The sequence below is a fragment of the Petaurus breviceps genome, unplaced genomic scaffold (assembly GCF_028583685.1).
Source record: "Petaurus breviceps papuanus isolate PSGF00001 unplaced genomic scaffold, PetGlider_PUasm1.0 90895, whole genome shotgun sequence".
NCBI classification, from domain to species: domain Eukaryota; kingdom Metazoa; phylum Chordata; class Mammalia; order Diprotodontia; family Petauridae; genus Petaurus; species Petaurus breviceps.
Genome location: NW_027187372.1, coordinates 27661064 through 27676005, shown reverse-complemented (window position 1 = coordinate 27676005; position 14942 = coordinate 27661064). Strand labels below are relative to the sequence as shown.

General features: G+C 43.6%; 1 protein-coding gene across 2 annotated transcripts; it reads left to right on the top strand.

Annotated features, from left to right (window-relative positions):
- Positions 1 to 899: 899 nt before the first annotated feature.
- On the top strand, positions 900 to 13550 carry UBE2T (ubiquitin conjugating enzyme E2 T). 2 transcript variants are annotated; one of them, XM_069074576.1, is made up of 7 exons: positions 900 to 1059; positions 7473 to 7630; positions 8257 to 8326; positions 9024 to 9129; positions 9215 to 9313; positions 9419 to 9502; positions 13467 to 13550. In XM_069074576.1, the coding sequence occupies exons 2-7, from the start codon at positions 7522 to 7524 to the stop codon at positions 13536 to 13538; spliced, it is 540 nt and encodes a 179-aa protein (XP_068930677.1). In that variant the 5' UTR covers positions 900 to 1059; positions 7473 to 7521; the 3' UTR covers positions 13539 to 13550. The 2 variants fall into 2 exon arrangements, with proteins under 2 accessions (XP_068930677.1, XP_068930675.1); XM_069074574.1 differs by lacking the exon at positions 13467 to 13550 and adding an exon at positions 11214 to 11562.
- Positions 13551 to 14942: the final 1392 nt, after the last annotated feature.

Genomic DNA, 14942 nt, shown 5'->3' with positions numbered 1-14942 from the left:
TTTCTACTCTTTGAGGGAGAGTAAATTTTGATATTATTTTTTCTTTTTAAAAAAATATTTTATTTTCCCCAACTTACATGTAAAGACAATTTTTAACATTCATTTAAAACATTTTGAGTTGAAGGACATTTTTTAAGTGCCTAGTATGTTCCAGGCACTATGCTAAGTGCTTTATAAATATTTCAATTGAATCTTACAACCCAGAGACGTAGGTGCTACTACTATCCTCCTTTTACAGGTGAGGAAATTGAGGCAGATAGCAATTAAGTGACTTGCCCAAGGTCACACAGCCAATAAATTTCTAAGTCAGGATTTGAACTCAGCTCTTCCAGAGTCCAGGTCCAGTGCTCTGTTCAGTGCCCTCACCTAGCTGGTCAATATCACTTCCATTCTTCCCTTCTTTTCCTTCACCCAGATGCTCTCCACTGTTCTCACCAATTCCTGCATTTATTTATATGAACACATCTTAACGTACAATGCTACTCCAATACACCTCCATTTCTCCCCCCTATATCTTTAACCATATTCTAATAATTATGAACCCCTTCAAACGAGGTCATAATGAGGTCACGCTGCAGCCTTGCAACAGCATCTCACGTTCGCTTCGTCAAGTAACCATACTCGGTGCACGTGTGCAAAAACAGAGACCACGGGTTTTACTGAAGGTCCAAAGACCTGGATCCAGCATTAAGTGGGTAGTCCGTCTGCCATACCCTACAAGTGAGGCAGCACAACCCACCTACTGGACTTTACCCCGCCTAACCCGGCTGGGCCACCGGGAATGGGCTAGAGCGAAACCATAGTAACCGCCTTCGGAAGCCCCGCCCCTTCCTCCGGTTTCCTCGAGCTCATCCCCCCGCCTCCAGCGCGTGCCGTTTCTCACTGCAGCTGCGCAAACGGCGGGTTCAGAAACGCGGACCAATAGCCAGCCGCGCTCCTCTCCGAGGCGGCTCAGGGAGGACCAATCCGGGAGGCGCTCTTGGCTTTACAAATTAGCGCCCTCTTGGAGCCCCGCCCCGCCTGCCTGAAGAGCTCGAGTCACTCTGACGGCTAGTTCAGGTGAGAAAGACCGATTTTTCTCGAACCCCTACGAATGGATCATTCTTACTCCTCCGAGCCTTGTGAGAATCAGCTCTGGAAGAGGCTACTGTGGAGGATGGAGGCAGGCGGGGGCGTCCTCCTCTTTTGCCCGCCCGCAGTACTGTTTCTGCCTTTTTTTCTGGGGAGTTTGAGTTCTTTCGCGGAGGGGGCGGGCCCAGGGAAAAGTTATCGCTCTGAATTTGTAGTTGTTCCTTTTGAATTGTCTCAGGAAAGCCTTTATTGGCTGGGGAAGTTGTCAATCAATGGCTTCTACCAATCAGTGACGTGCCTCCGGCTCTCCGCGGGTGGCCGTGAAATTCATAGGTTCTTAGGGTTCAGAGCTGGAAAACGGGGGAATGAAAAGGGCGGTCTCTGGTGGTTTTCTCTTTCCAGTCCGTTCTGTTTGCATTTATTTGCATCTGTCTGCAAACTCCGGGTTCTCCCGGAAACTAAGACCTCCCTGTTTGTCCTCCCACCCTGGATCTCTGTTTTTATTTCCATATTTGTATATTACTTAGCACTTACAGCTTTAGGGATAATTTTCCTTTTTTCCACCATTATGCACTTTTTTCCTGGTATTAATTAAAAGAGCCTCAGGACCTTTTGCGACTTTGCTCTAAGCAATGGAGAGCAGCAGAAACTGACCTTAACATGCGGATCTGACCGCGTCACTCGCCTGTCCAAGAAGCATCGTTGCTCCCTATTGCCCCTAAGATAAAACACTGTTTTGCTTGGCATTTAAAGCCTTTCACGATCTGACTTCAAACTGCCCCTCCAGACTTATCTCACATCTTCCAGTTCTCACAGGCTCTACGTCCCAGCCTGCTCTGCTTCCATCTCCACCTCCTTGTCTCCCCTGGCTGCCACCTCTCAGAATCCCTGGTTTCCTTAAAAGCATAGCTTAAGTACTTCCTCCTGTATGATCTTCCAAGTTCTTAGTATTCTGCTGCGTTCCCAATTTGTGTAATATTTGTTCTACATATATAGATTACATGTATGCCTGTAGGTATAAGATACACTTAGCTGCTCACATTTTCTCCAGTAGAATGGAAGCTCCAAGGTCACAAGGACTCCTGGGATTTAGAGGGTGGTTGCTTTTGTACCCCTAGCATCCTGCATATGGCTAATATGAAGGTTTTTGAATCAGAGAGTGACATGTAGTTTGTTTTGGCAGCTGTGCGGAGGATGCAGAGGCTGGAAGCCAAAAACAGATCAGAAGGCTGTCCAGGCAAGAGTTGTTGAAGGCCTCACGTCCAGTGTCACTTTGCAAACAGACAAAAGGAGGCTGAAAGGAAAGATGTACAGGGAGAGCTGATCAGACCTGGTAACTGAATTAAATGTAGACAGTGAGGGAGAGGAATGCCAAGGATGACCCAAAGGCTATAGATTTGGGTAAGAGAATAGTTCCTTCCACAGGAATAGGAGAGTTTTGACAAGTGTCAGGTTTGGGGGTAGGAGGAGACAGTTCAGTTTTGGACACATTGAATTTGAGATGTCCTTAAGGCAAGATCTAGCAAGATTAGAACTGGATAAATAGATTTGAAAGTCATCTGCATAGAGATGGTACTTGAAAGTTGATGAAATTTGTGTAAGAACCTATGTAGAATGGGAAGAGAGAAGAGATCAGAACAGTTCTCCTAGGAATGCCTAGGCTAGGGGTTCTGGAAATTATGATGATCAGCAAAGGAGATTTTAAAAGAGTAAACAGGTAGGAGAATCATTAGGAGAAAGTAGTGTCAGGAAAACAAAGGCAAAAGTGAGTTTCCAGGAAGTGGAGATGTTCAGTAGTGTCAGAAGCTTCAGAAAGGTCAAGGAGAATCAAGACTTAGAAAAGGCTGTTGGATTTAACAGTTAAACTATCAGTGGTATCCTGGGAGAAAATTTGAGTGGTAGAGCCATGGGTGATGAGGGTATGGACACAGCCAGTGTAGATGATTCTTTGCAGGTGGAGCAAATACCCACCAATAATGTGATCAAGCATTCTTTTTTTTTTTTTTTTTAAGCAATTGGGGTTAAGTAACTTGCTCAAGGTTACACGGCCGGTTATTTTGTGTGGGTGTTAAGTATCTGAGGCCGGAACCAATCCCAGGTCTCCCAAGTCTGGGGCTGATGCTCTTACTCACTGTGCCACCTGGCCACCCGTGATCATGCATTCTTGAAGTATAGATTACTTCAATCTTATGGAACCTGTCAGAGTCTGAGTATGGGTTCAGGGACAATGGGTATCAGCATAACTGAGTTTAGAAAGGTTGATTCTACCAGGTGATGATTTCAGAAGGGTCAGACTCAAATGGAAGACAATAAAATTAGATGATATAGTGTATTTGTTAAGGGACTACATGGACAGAACCCTGTGGTAAGCTCCAAGAGAGTTAACATTTAGATGAGACGTAGTTCCTGGCTCCAAGGAATTTGCAGGCTAGTGGGAGGTAACATCAACAAAGATGCCTGTAATGCATGGTATGGCATGATGTGTGAAGTAGAGCACTACCAAACTAATGACCAAAGGAACACATCCTGGGGTAGGCTGCTTCTGAGTCATGCTGTAAAGGATAGATAGGATTCTGTCCAGTGCGAAAAATGGGGAGGGAGAACATTCCAACCCTGAAGAAAAGACTGAGGCCAAAGGATTGGAGGCAGGAAGGCTCATTCATTACTTGTTGGGGTTGGGGGTGGGGAGAAGAAACCTGAGAATCATCTGGTTGGACTAGCACATTGAGGGTGCAGACAGGAGTAGTAATATGAGATTGGGCTGGAAAGGTTGTGGAGGTGCTAGAATGCCCGCAGAGGGATTTCAACATGAAGATCATGGCAGCAGCAGTCTCTCAAGACTTCTGAGCGGAAGAGTGCCATGCCCCGATCTGTGGGTGTGAAAGATTACTCTGGTGGCAGCATGGGGAGGGAGGAGAGGAGAAGTAGGACGACCTCAAAGGAGCCAAGGTGGCTGGGAATGAGGCTTGTACTTAGGTGCTTGTGGTGGGAATAGATAGGGCTGGATACAGAAGGTGTTAGAAACAAGATTGCCAAGCCCTGCTGACTACATATGACGTGGGAGGGTTACAAATGTGGAAGACTGGGTGCCCATTGACAGAAATCATAAAGGCAGAAGGAGAAACAGACTTATGGGGAACGATGAAGAATTCCATCTTAGGCATGTTCAATGTTAGGTGGGAGTGGAACAGCCAAGTGAACTCCTACTCTTAACCTGTGATCTGTGAATTTTTTTAAATTATAACTATTTCAATATAATTTGTTTCCTTTGTAATTGTATGTATTTCATTTCAATATAATTCATTTATTTTATAATCAAATATGTTTTATTTTGTGAATTTAAAAACATTATTCTGAAGAGTCTGTAAGCTTTACTAGACCACCAAAGAATCCAATAACTCAGAAAATGGTTAAGACCCCCTGACTTGGACCTTAGAAGATCAGGGTAAGAATTGTTAAGAGAAGGGAAGTAGCCAAAGCAATAGGAGTGAATGAGACTGCTGAAAAAGAAAGTATAGAGACTGGGAGGGGGCTGAGGAAAACCTCGTGGACCTTCACTATCAAAGGATAGTGGAGAGAATGAGAAGTCAATGAAGGAACACTCATAGGCCCGAGGAGAAGTGGGATCTGAGGGAAGAAGGGTCAGCACTATAGAGAGGTCAAGAAGGGTGAAGGCTGTGGGGGAGAGCGCTTGGATTAGATAACTGGTGGAAAACGGGATCAATGCTTAACAAATCCCAGAAGCATAAACTGCCAGGGCAAGGACTCCTTTTAGTTAAGAAATACTGGGAAAACTTGATCACAGGCCTAATTTATCAGAAATTGGGGTTAGCCCAACACTTTATACTATATGGCATAATGGGCTCAAATGGATATTCAACATGAATATCAAAGGACACAACATTTTTTTTTAAATTCTGCGATCAGGATCATGTTCCTTTCACAAGGGGAGAATTTGTAGCGAAATAAGTGATCAAGCGATTGCAAAATATAAAATAGATAATTTCAGCTACACAAGTAAAAAGTCTTTTTGCACAAATAAAATCAATGTAGCTAAGATAGGAATGGAAACTGCTTTTTTTGGAAAACAATATTTGTATCAACTATATTTAATAAGGGGGGCAGCCAAGTGACTCAGTGGATAGAGTGTTGGGTCTGGATTCAAAAGGACCTGAATTCGAATCTAGCTTCAGAAGCTTACTAGCTATGTGACTGTGGGTAAGTCTATTAACCCTGTTTGCCTCAGTTCCACATCTGTAAAATGAGTTGGAGAAGAAAATAACAAACCACTCCAGTGTCTGCCAAGATCACAGAAAGTTGGACATGACTGAAAAACAACTTAACAAAATATCTAATAAGGATCTGATATTTAATATATATAGGGAATTAACAAAACACAAATATATTATGCCAAGATCCATTTTCTAGTTGTGAGGATATGAATAAACAGTTCCCAGAAGGAAAAATACAGACTATGAGAGATTGCTACATGTAACTAATGAAAGGTGCAAATTAAACAACTCTGAAGTTTCACTTCCACTCCAGAAACTGATGAAAATGGCAATAAATTAGGTAGAAGGTAAGTTCCTTGGGGGCAGGGACTGTTTTATTTTAGTTTTTTGTATCCCTAGCCCTGGACCTGGCATGGTGGAGGAGGGAATTCATTCAATATTCCATTCCTTTGGAGAAGGAAATGGCAGATCACTCCAGTATCTTTGCTAAGAAAGCCCCCCATAGGATGATGAAAAGTTGGACATTACGAATGACTGAATGACAAAAATCCATTCAACATTCCACTGTGTGCAAAGCACTGCTAGGTGGAGGAACTACAGAGGCAAAAACCAAAATGGGTCCTTGCCTTCAAGGGGCTTACATTCTCCGTGCATTGGCTAGGTGGTCTTAGAGTATTAGAAGGCTAGACCATCTGTTGGAAGTGGGGAACATTAGGATTGCTGGGGTAAGAAGAGAAACAAGGGAAAAAAATTATTGAGATGACTGAATGAGGAGGATTCAGGTGAGATTGTATGCCATAAAGTTTTAGTGGATAAAATCAGCCCAATTTTGTGACTTTCTTCAGGATCACTTTGCATCTACCAGGGTATGCAGGGACTACCATCTGTATCTGCAGAGGAGATATCTGCACTGATGAAATTGCTGGTCCTTTGAAGGATTAAAGGGATGCTTTGTTAAGTCATTGATGAACTCGTACAGATGTGAAAAAAACTTCTGTCTCCTTTAGAATAGTGAGAATAATTATCTGGGGCCTTCTTTCTGTCTCCTCTTCTTCCTATTCCCTCCCCCTGCCTTCCCCACCCTCTTTCTCTCCCCCCTCCCCCACCTTTTTCCCCCCACTCTCTCCTCTGTCTCTCCCTCTATTGTTTCATCAGTTCCCTCGTATTCACTTGTCCACTCTACACAGCTGATCCCCCAGGTCTCTGTGTCTAGAGTTCCTCTCTCCCAGGTTCCAGCCCAGCATTGCCTGCTGCCTGCTAGACCCCTCACCGGGATGTCTCATAAGCATCTCAGACTCACCATCTCTGAAATGAAGCCCATTATCTTTCCCACAAAAGTCATCCTGCTTCCAGTCACCCAGGTTTACAACCTACGAGGCCTCCTCGACTCCTCACTCTCACTTCTTCCCTTCTGCCCATCTCATCACTTGACAACTCTTGTTGGTTTCCCATCCATCTCCCTCTCTCTACTTCCATGGCAACTCCCTGGAGTATCCACTGGCTCCCTGACTCCTTCTCTTCCCTTCCCACTCCATCCTTCACACTACTGCCAAATTGTTCCTGAAGCACAGATGGGACTGTCACTCCCTTACTTTAAAAGCTTCAGTGACTCCCTATTGCCTCCAGGATTAAATTCAGACTCAGTTGATATTTAAAGCCCTAACAATTGAGCTTCAATCTCTCTTTCAGATCTTTTTTTTTTGTTTTTTACATTAGACCCTCTTATACAATCTACTTTTCAGTCACACTAGCCCACTTGCTGTTCCCTGTATACGTCATTTGTTCTCCCACCTCCAAGCTTCTATTCCTGAAATGCCCTCCCTCCTCACCCAGTCTGCCTCCCAATCTCCCTACAAGGCTTAGCTCCTCCATGAACCCTTTCCAGATTCCCCTAATTAGTAGGAGTATTCCCTTCCCCTGAAATTGTTTCATATTCATTTTGTATTTAGTTATTTCTGTGCATGCTCTTTCCCTCCAATTGTCTGTAAACTCTTTGAGGACAGGCAGCATTTTCATTTGTCTTTGTGCCCCTGGCATTCAGCAGGGTGCCTGGTATAGCAACAGGCATTTAACGAACACTTGTTGGATTAGAGAATCTGGTACCATGAGATCTTATGCTTGAGACCCTGCAGGAATGATTGTTGACTCTTTCTTGTTCCCTCCCCTTAGCGTGTCTCAACATTTCCGTTGTAAGGTGTGCCAGCTTCTTCAGAAGAGCATGCAGAGAGCCTCACGCCTAAAGCGGGAGCTGCACCTGTTAGCCACAGAGCCACCGCCAGGCATCACTTGCTGGCAGAACACAAACCAAATAGATGATCTCCGAGCTCGTGAGTATGCCCGCCCACTGTATGAGCCTTGAGGAGGCCAGGCTGAATTTCAGGAGTTGGTCTCTTCTCTTAAAATTTAGGGAGAAAGACCAAGCATCTTAGTCCCCTTCCAGCCCAAGGGTTTGTTTTCATAAAAAAAGATGCCATATTCCTTCCTATTCTTCCAGGTTTGAGAGCAGCAACTTTTGCCCATATCCCTTTGTTGATAGGACGTTAACAAAAACAGCTGGGCATCAGCTCTGTGGCACAAATTGATTGAGAGACTGCTTAGTGTGGCAGAGAGGTCACTGAACCCAGAGTCAGGAAAAGGGAGCTCAAATCCTCATTCATTTACTATATGACTGTACCTTGGGTTCCTTATCTATAAAATGAGGAGGGTGATCACAATGGCCTCCGAGGTCCCTTTCTGAATCTATGATCTTATAAGCTTTTTAACATCCCTTCTAAAAAGACTTTTGAATATAGCATGACCATATTGGATGGCAAGAAGACTTTGAGGGAGGGGCTGGTTTTAAGACCTTGGGAAGAGAGTTGCAAGCCCAGGCCTAGTTTCTTTACTCTTGAGACTTTAGAATATGGTGTTGAGTGGCACTATAACAATATAGCTCATTTCTTTTCCTTTTAAGAGATTTTGGGAGGGACCAACACACCCTATGAAAAGGGTATTTTCAAGCTGGAAATCTCCATTCCTGAGAGGTCAGTGCAAATTTGATTCTAAGCTGGCAGGGTAAGGAGCCCTTTGGGAAGGCATCTGAGTGTAGTGGCAGGGCATTTGACTGGGGGCCAGGAGAAATGAATTCTAGCCTCTGTCTTGCTACTAATTCTCTATGTGGCTTCAGAAAGTCATAATTTCTTTGGGTCTCATTTCTTCCTCTTTAAAATGAGATTAGAACAGATCATCTGCAAGGCTCATTCCGACTCTGTGAGTCTCCTAAGTACCAAATCAGGTAAACAATAATAGTTGTGGTCCTTGCATTCAGGATGAGGGAGGTTCTGAGTATCCCAGTGGTTATTCTAGATCTCACCAAGCTAGGCCTTGCAAACTCTGACTGATATCCCGAGAAGAAGAGATTCACCACATGATATGTGTTCATAAGACTGTAGGCTAAGAAGCAAAGCTGTGTGTCGATTCTATTTGGAAGACTGTTTTCCAGAAGTTCCTATGGGTCAGAATTAAATGCTGACCCTTCTATAGAGCAGTGTTAATTTGGGCAAAAGTCACTCTCCCTCTGCAGGATTCAACACGTCTGTAAAACTGAGCGGGTTAAACTGTGGGATGTCAGAGGGCCCATGGTCCTCTCATGTTGGGATGGTGTTGATGTGAAAGCTGTGCATGATGCTATTAATCACAGCAGCAGGAAGTAACTGAACTTTCTGTCCTGTGCTTTCAAAGGTACCCATTTGAGCCTCCAAAGATACGCTTTTTGACTCCCATCTATCATCCTAACATTGACTCTGCAGGGAGGATCTGTCTGGATGTCCTCAAACTGCCACCAAAAGTAAGTGAGGGCTCTATAGGAAGCACCTACTTTTATATCAGAGACCTTGTAATAGAAATATGCTTTCTTCTGCATCTCCGTATAGGGCGCTTGGAGGCCGTCCCTGAACATTTCCACCATATTGACCTCCATCCAGCTGCTCATGTCAGAGCCCAATCCTGATGACCCTCTCATGGCTGACATAGTAAGTGTCTCTTGTCTCTGGTGCATCCCAACCTCATCCCAAAGCTGCAGCACCCAACTTCAGATAGGACACTCCCCTACATCATCTTCTTTGCTTCCTTCCTAGTCTTCAGAGTTTAAGTACAACAAACCAACCTTCCTCAAGAATGCCAGAGAGTGGACGGAGAAGCATGCTCGTCAGAGGCAAGAGGTAATTCTCTGAATGGCCTGCTCTGTTTCTTTCCACAATGGATTTATCTCAACTGACAAGTGCAAATTGTGCTTGTGAAACATGTGGCTTTTCTCCCATTTTCTCCATTTTTCCCCTCACCCAAAGTAAGAGGGGAGAAAGGATCCCTTACCTTAAAGACTACAGTCCTCATACCCATTGTGTATCCTTCCTGGTGTCGTGGTCCAGTTCAAGAACAAAGGACAAATGGCAACAACCTTGGGGAATAATGAGAGGGTCCCTCTATTGACCAAGGCACATTGCCCATTACGCTCTCCACTGGCCCACGGAAGACGTGTATGTGACCTAGTCCTCACTCCTGTCTTGACCCATGGTGAAAATGCAAGTTTGATAAAATCATAGATTTAAAGCTGGAAGGGCGTCCTCATTTTACACATCAGGACACTGAGGCACAGAATGGCTTGTCCAGAGTCACACAGCTAGCTGTTAAGTGCCTGAGCCCAGGTCTTCTGGCTTCCGAACACAATGTTATGTCCTGTAGCTGGTGGAAGAGGAACACGGCATCAGAATGCCTCAGGCAAAGGTGTGCGCATGTGTGTTTAGTGGAAGGGGGCAGGATTAGGGAGTCAGTGAAGAGGAAGAGCCCCCTCCCAGTAGTGGACGTGGTTCATGGATTTCTCACCACAGCGCCCTCTCTAAAATGACCAGATGGCCTTTTCTCTAGCAGTCTTTTACCTAATCGTGAGCTCTTGAGCCCTTTGTCCTTCCCTTTCCTGGCTGGTCCCTGCCAGCCACACTCCGCTGACAACACTAGAGGGCAGGCTTTCTCTGCTTACCAAACGCCTTGTGTGGGGTGGGTCGGGGGTGGGGGAAGGAGGCCTTTCTTCCGGTTTCCCCGACACCAGTGGAGGAGGGGAGCTGTTTTGGGCTTGACAGATGGCTTCTTTGGGAATAGACTGCCTGAGAGCTTAGCCAAGAGGCCTTTTATGAAAGAAGAGGGAAGGGAACCCCTGGCAGAATCCTCTAACTTCACCCCATTGGTTTCAATTAGCCACAGAGTTCTTTCACCAAATCAAAATTCAAATTGCTGGGCTACAGGGCCCTTCAGAATAAAAGTTCATGATAGCCTCTGTTTTTAGACCTACCTCACAAGCTTGTTGTGAGGGAAGTATGCCATAGAGCAGGACATACATTTGGGCTGCTGGGGTTTTTATCAATTACAGGGATTTTAGGGAATGAGTGAACAGATGAAAAAAAAAAAACCTTTTCTCTGTGTCAAGCGCCGTGCTAAGCACTGGGAATACTTGAATAAGACTACCCATAAAGAAGAATTCATCTCTAAGCTTGATGACAAAGCTCAGGGACCTTTCCATTACATTAGTAGGTCCTGTGACAGGAACCCACAGGCTTCAGGTCACAGGGGCAGGGAAGATGACTAAGCCTGGTAATCTCCATCTCACTGGATGTCATTTAAATGGTGGCTCCCATCTTATCCATGTAGTATAAACAGTCAGGTGGCCCTGATGGGGTCTTGCTCCCTTTGGGGGGGGAGGGAGCATCCTGATGGCAGGGGAGTCTTTTGCAGTTAAGGCCTGCCTGCAGAGGGCATGGGTGGTCTTGAAGGGGAAAGGAAAGCAAGGAGAAGAAGGTAGCCCAAGTCAGGCCACTCTGCTCCTTCTTTACCCAGTGTTGCTGCTCGTTTTTCCTCTACCCCTCCTGTGCTTTTTCTCAGGCTGAAGAGAATGAGGAGGTGGAGAATCGGCCAGAACTCAGTGACCCCAAAGTTGTAGTAGTGCCACAGAAAAGAAAAGGCCCCAAGCTGGGGGGGCCGGAGAAGAGACTTTGTCCTGATGCTTAGGGAGCCCCACTTCTGTCAAGGCTTCTGATCGTGCCTCCTCTGTTTGAATGTTTTTCTTGGTCTTTGATGATAGTGCAGTGGTATTTTCCTTATAAAACAGGCCTTGTATATTTATGTATACTGCAGTAGACTAATTCCCTGAATGTAATTTGTTATATTTATCTTGTACATATGTATTTTGAAACCTTTTAACCTGAAAAATAAATAATCATTTAACATTGGGCCTGTGTTTACCCTGTTGTGTGTATTTGGGAGGGAGCTGGGGGAAGAGAATATATAATCAGAAGGTTAAATTAGTTACCATTGCTTCCTATTTTACTCTCTTCCCACCATCATCAAGGAAACTGTGACATAGGTATAGGATTGCTGTGGCAAACAGTTCATTTATCACTGGGATTTCAGGAATCCAGCACAATGTGGGAATTGTGATACTAGAACATTTTCTTCCTTATTTGCCCTTCAGGCTCTCAGTGATTTTTGCATAGCTAGTAATAAGTTCAGCTAGGTGGCGCCAGAGTGCACAGAGCACTGGGCTTAGTCAGGTAGACTCATCTTCCTAAGTTCAGACACTTGCTAGTTATGTATGATCCTGGGCAAGTCACTTAGCCCTGTTAGCATTAGTTTCCTCATCTCTAAAATGAGCTGGAGAAAGAAATGGCAAACCATTCCACTCTCTGCCAAGAAAATCCCAAATGGGGTCATAATGAGCTATACAGGACTGAAAACAACTGAATAAAAGTGATAAATTCAAAATACAAATGAAAATACTTTGAAACAGTTATGCTGTTGCCCCATAAGATCAATCAGAGCAAACTATCATGGAATCAGCTTAAGGTACATGTTTCAGAATTTGCTGAATGGACTGATTTTTTTTTCACCACCAAAATAACAATTCGTTTTGTTGCTTTGGACTAGGATTGACTAGAGCAATGGTATGGAACTCAATGATAAGGATCCCTTGACTTAAAAAAAACACATTAACATGTTCTATTGTATTTTTATTTTATTTTTTAAAATATTTTCCAATTACATTATAATCTGGTTGGCAAGGGAATGTTGTAGGCTAGCATGTGGCCTTGACCCCTCTGGACTGGAATATAAATATATAGAAGTAGGTAACCCTTTACTCAGAGGTTTTGTTTTGGACACCTGAAAGGGATGCTAGAGTAAAACCAATTTTTAAAAAAATTTTACATTTTTAGCATTCATTTAAAAAAATTTTTGAGTTCCAAGTTCTCCCCTTTTCATCCCTTTCCTACCCATTAAGAAGGTAAGCAATGTGCTATCAATTATTCATGTAAAATCATGCAAAACAATTACATGTTAGCCATGTTGCAAAAAAAGAAAAAGTGAAAAAAATGCTTCAATTTGTACTCAGACTTTGTCAGTTCTCTTTCTGGAGTTAGCATTTTTCATCATGAATCCCTCCCAATTGTCTTAGATCATTGTATTTATCAGAATAGCTAAGTCATTCACAGTTGATCATTATACAATATTGCCGCTACTTGTGTATAATGTTCTGGTTCTCCCTACATTCTGCATCAGTTCATATAGTTCTTCCCAGTTTTTTCTGGAACCATCTTGCTCATCATTTCTTATAGTGTGATAGTATTCAATCACAATAACATACCATAACTTTTTCAGTCATTCTCCAATTGATAGACATCCTCACCAAACCAATTTTGATTTTCTATTCCTATTTTTCTGCTTCCTTGATGTAAATTTGCTGTTTAACAGTTTTTTCAGGAAATACTTAGATGACTAATAACAGAAGGTTTGCAAAGTACTTTTCAAATACATCATTTGCTCCTCACAACAACCTTTGGAGATAAGTGGTATTATTCCCATTTTACAGATGAGACCAAGGTACCAAGAAGTTAAGTGATTCACTCAGGATTTGAACTCAGAATTTTTCCAACCCTATCTTCTGTGCCACTTGGCTTAATGTCTCAAAGGAATAATAAGACACACACAAAAAACAAGATGTGATAAATTCTGTCAGAGTTACAAAGTGAGAGTGCAGAAGAGAAAGTATGCATGTGCTTGGGAGGGGTATATGATGTCATACTTTTTCAATGTATTGGTTAATTTTGTTGATTTCTTTATCTTTCTTTTTTTTTCTCCCAGATGACTTTGAGAGGGAAGAGAGGAAAAGCAAATTATATAAAAGCAAAATTTAGCATTAAACATTTATTCTAAAACAAACAAAAAGATGGTGACCTATTTCCTTGCCCTTCCCTTTCTGGTCAGAGAATTGGGTTGGAGTAAGGGTAGCAAAGCAAGGAGAGAGGTAAGGGTTAACCTTCCCATGCCATACCTTCCATCCCTGCCTTGAGACTAAACAATCCCTAGGCTCTGAACCCTGGAGCTGTCCAGCCAGCACCTCTAAAAAGACCTTTCCCAGTCTCTAACAATATAGGCACCCACTGGTTCTCCTACCTGGGGTGGGATGGGAGGTAGGGGAAGGGAGGGAATAACCATAGGAAGGCTCCAGAAAATTGCTTCATCTCCCTCCTCAGTAGTCAATTGGTTCTACTACCCTTAAACTGTAAACTGAGGGTTTCCTAGCCTAGGGAAAAGTTTCTCGTCTCTCAAGTCCCTAATTAAAGAGGAAAGATGACATCCATGACTGATCTTATAAACACTGTGGATTCTAAGTTCCCCTCTCCAGCTGCCCCACCCCCTTCACTGCCTCCCCCTCCACTCTCCTAAACTAGCTAAATAAGAACAGACTTTACCACCCACCTTGTGGGCAGTCACTGAACTAAGGCTGGGCACTAGCTATTTATCCTTCAGCTGCTGAGAGAATTCAACACACACAAATAAAACTCCTTTTCCAGCCCTAGTGTGTATTTTTCCATCAGCACGCTCCCTCCCCCTCCCAGGTTAGCTTGTTTGGGTTGGGGAAGCCTGAGGGAGGTGGGGAGAGGAAAGGATTGTGGGGAGGCTTGGAGGACCTGGTCACCACTATGGCTACGATGCAATTGGCAGCATTTAAAGTCCTGTCCAGGGTGGTGCTGCTAGTAGGATTCTTGGTGAAGCCCCGAGAGAAATCAGAATGAATACACACTCTCTATGGGGCTTGGAAACATCACACATTGTCTCCTCAGCCTTCTGACAAGCTGAGTGCTATCCTCTTGTCAAAGGTTCTTTACCCCTTGTAAGTCCTGGGATGGAGTGGAGTGTCTAAGCTGAATTTTAGGGGTAATCTAAGTGTTGGGCTGAATTATTCTGATTGGAAGATCTCATGGGGGCAGAGTTTCTTTTTTTTCCTTTTTAAGTGATTTATTAATTTTTCCCCATTTTTATATCATTACTTCTCAATGACTTGCCTCTCTCCCAGTGGAACCCTCTGGGTATAATAAGTAAGTGAAACGTGTTCATTCATTCATTGTGTTGTTCGGTCGTTTCAGTCATGCTGACTCTTCCTGACCCCATTGGGGGTTTTCTTGGCAGAGACACTGGAATGTTTGGCATCTCCTTCTCCAGTTCATTTTACAGATGAGAAAACTGAGGCAAAGATTTGGTAATTAAGAGATCACTGATAACTTTGAAGAGAGCAGTTTTCATTGAATGACAAAATCAAGTCAAATTGTAGTGGAT

Coding starts and splice junctions, on each gene's coding strand:
- UBE2T (XM_069074574.1), top strand. CDS start 7,522: ATGCAGAGAGCCTCACGCCTAAAGCGGGAGCTGCACCTGTTAGCCACA. Junction 8,327..9,023: donor GAAATCTCCATTCCTGAGAG/GTCAGTGCAAAT, acceptor GTGCTTTCAAAG/GTACCCATTTGAGCCTCCAA. Junction 9,503..11,213: donor ATGCTCGTCAGAGGCAAGAG/GTAATTCTCTGA, acceptor GCTTTTTCTCAG/GCTGAAGAGAATGAGGAGGT.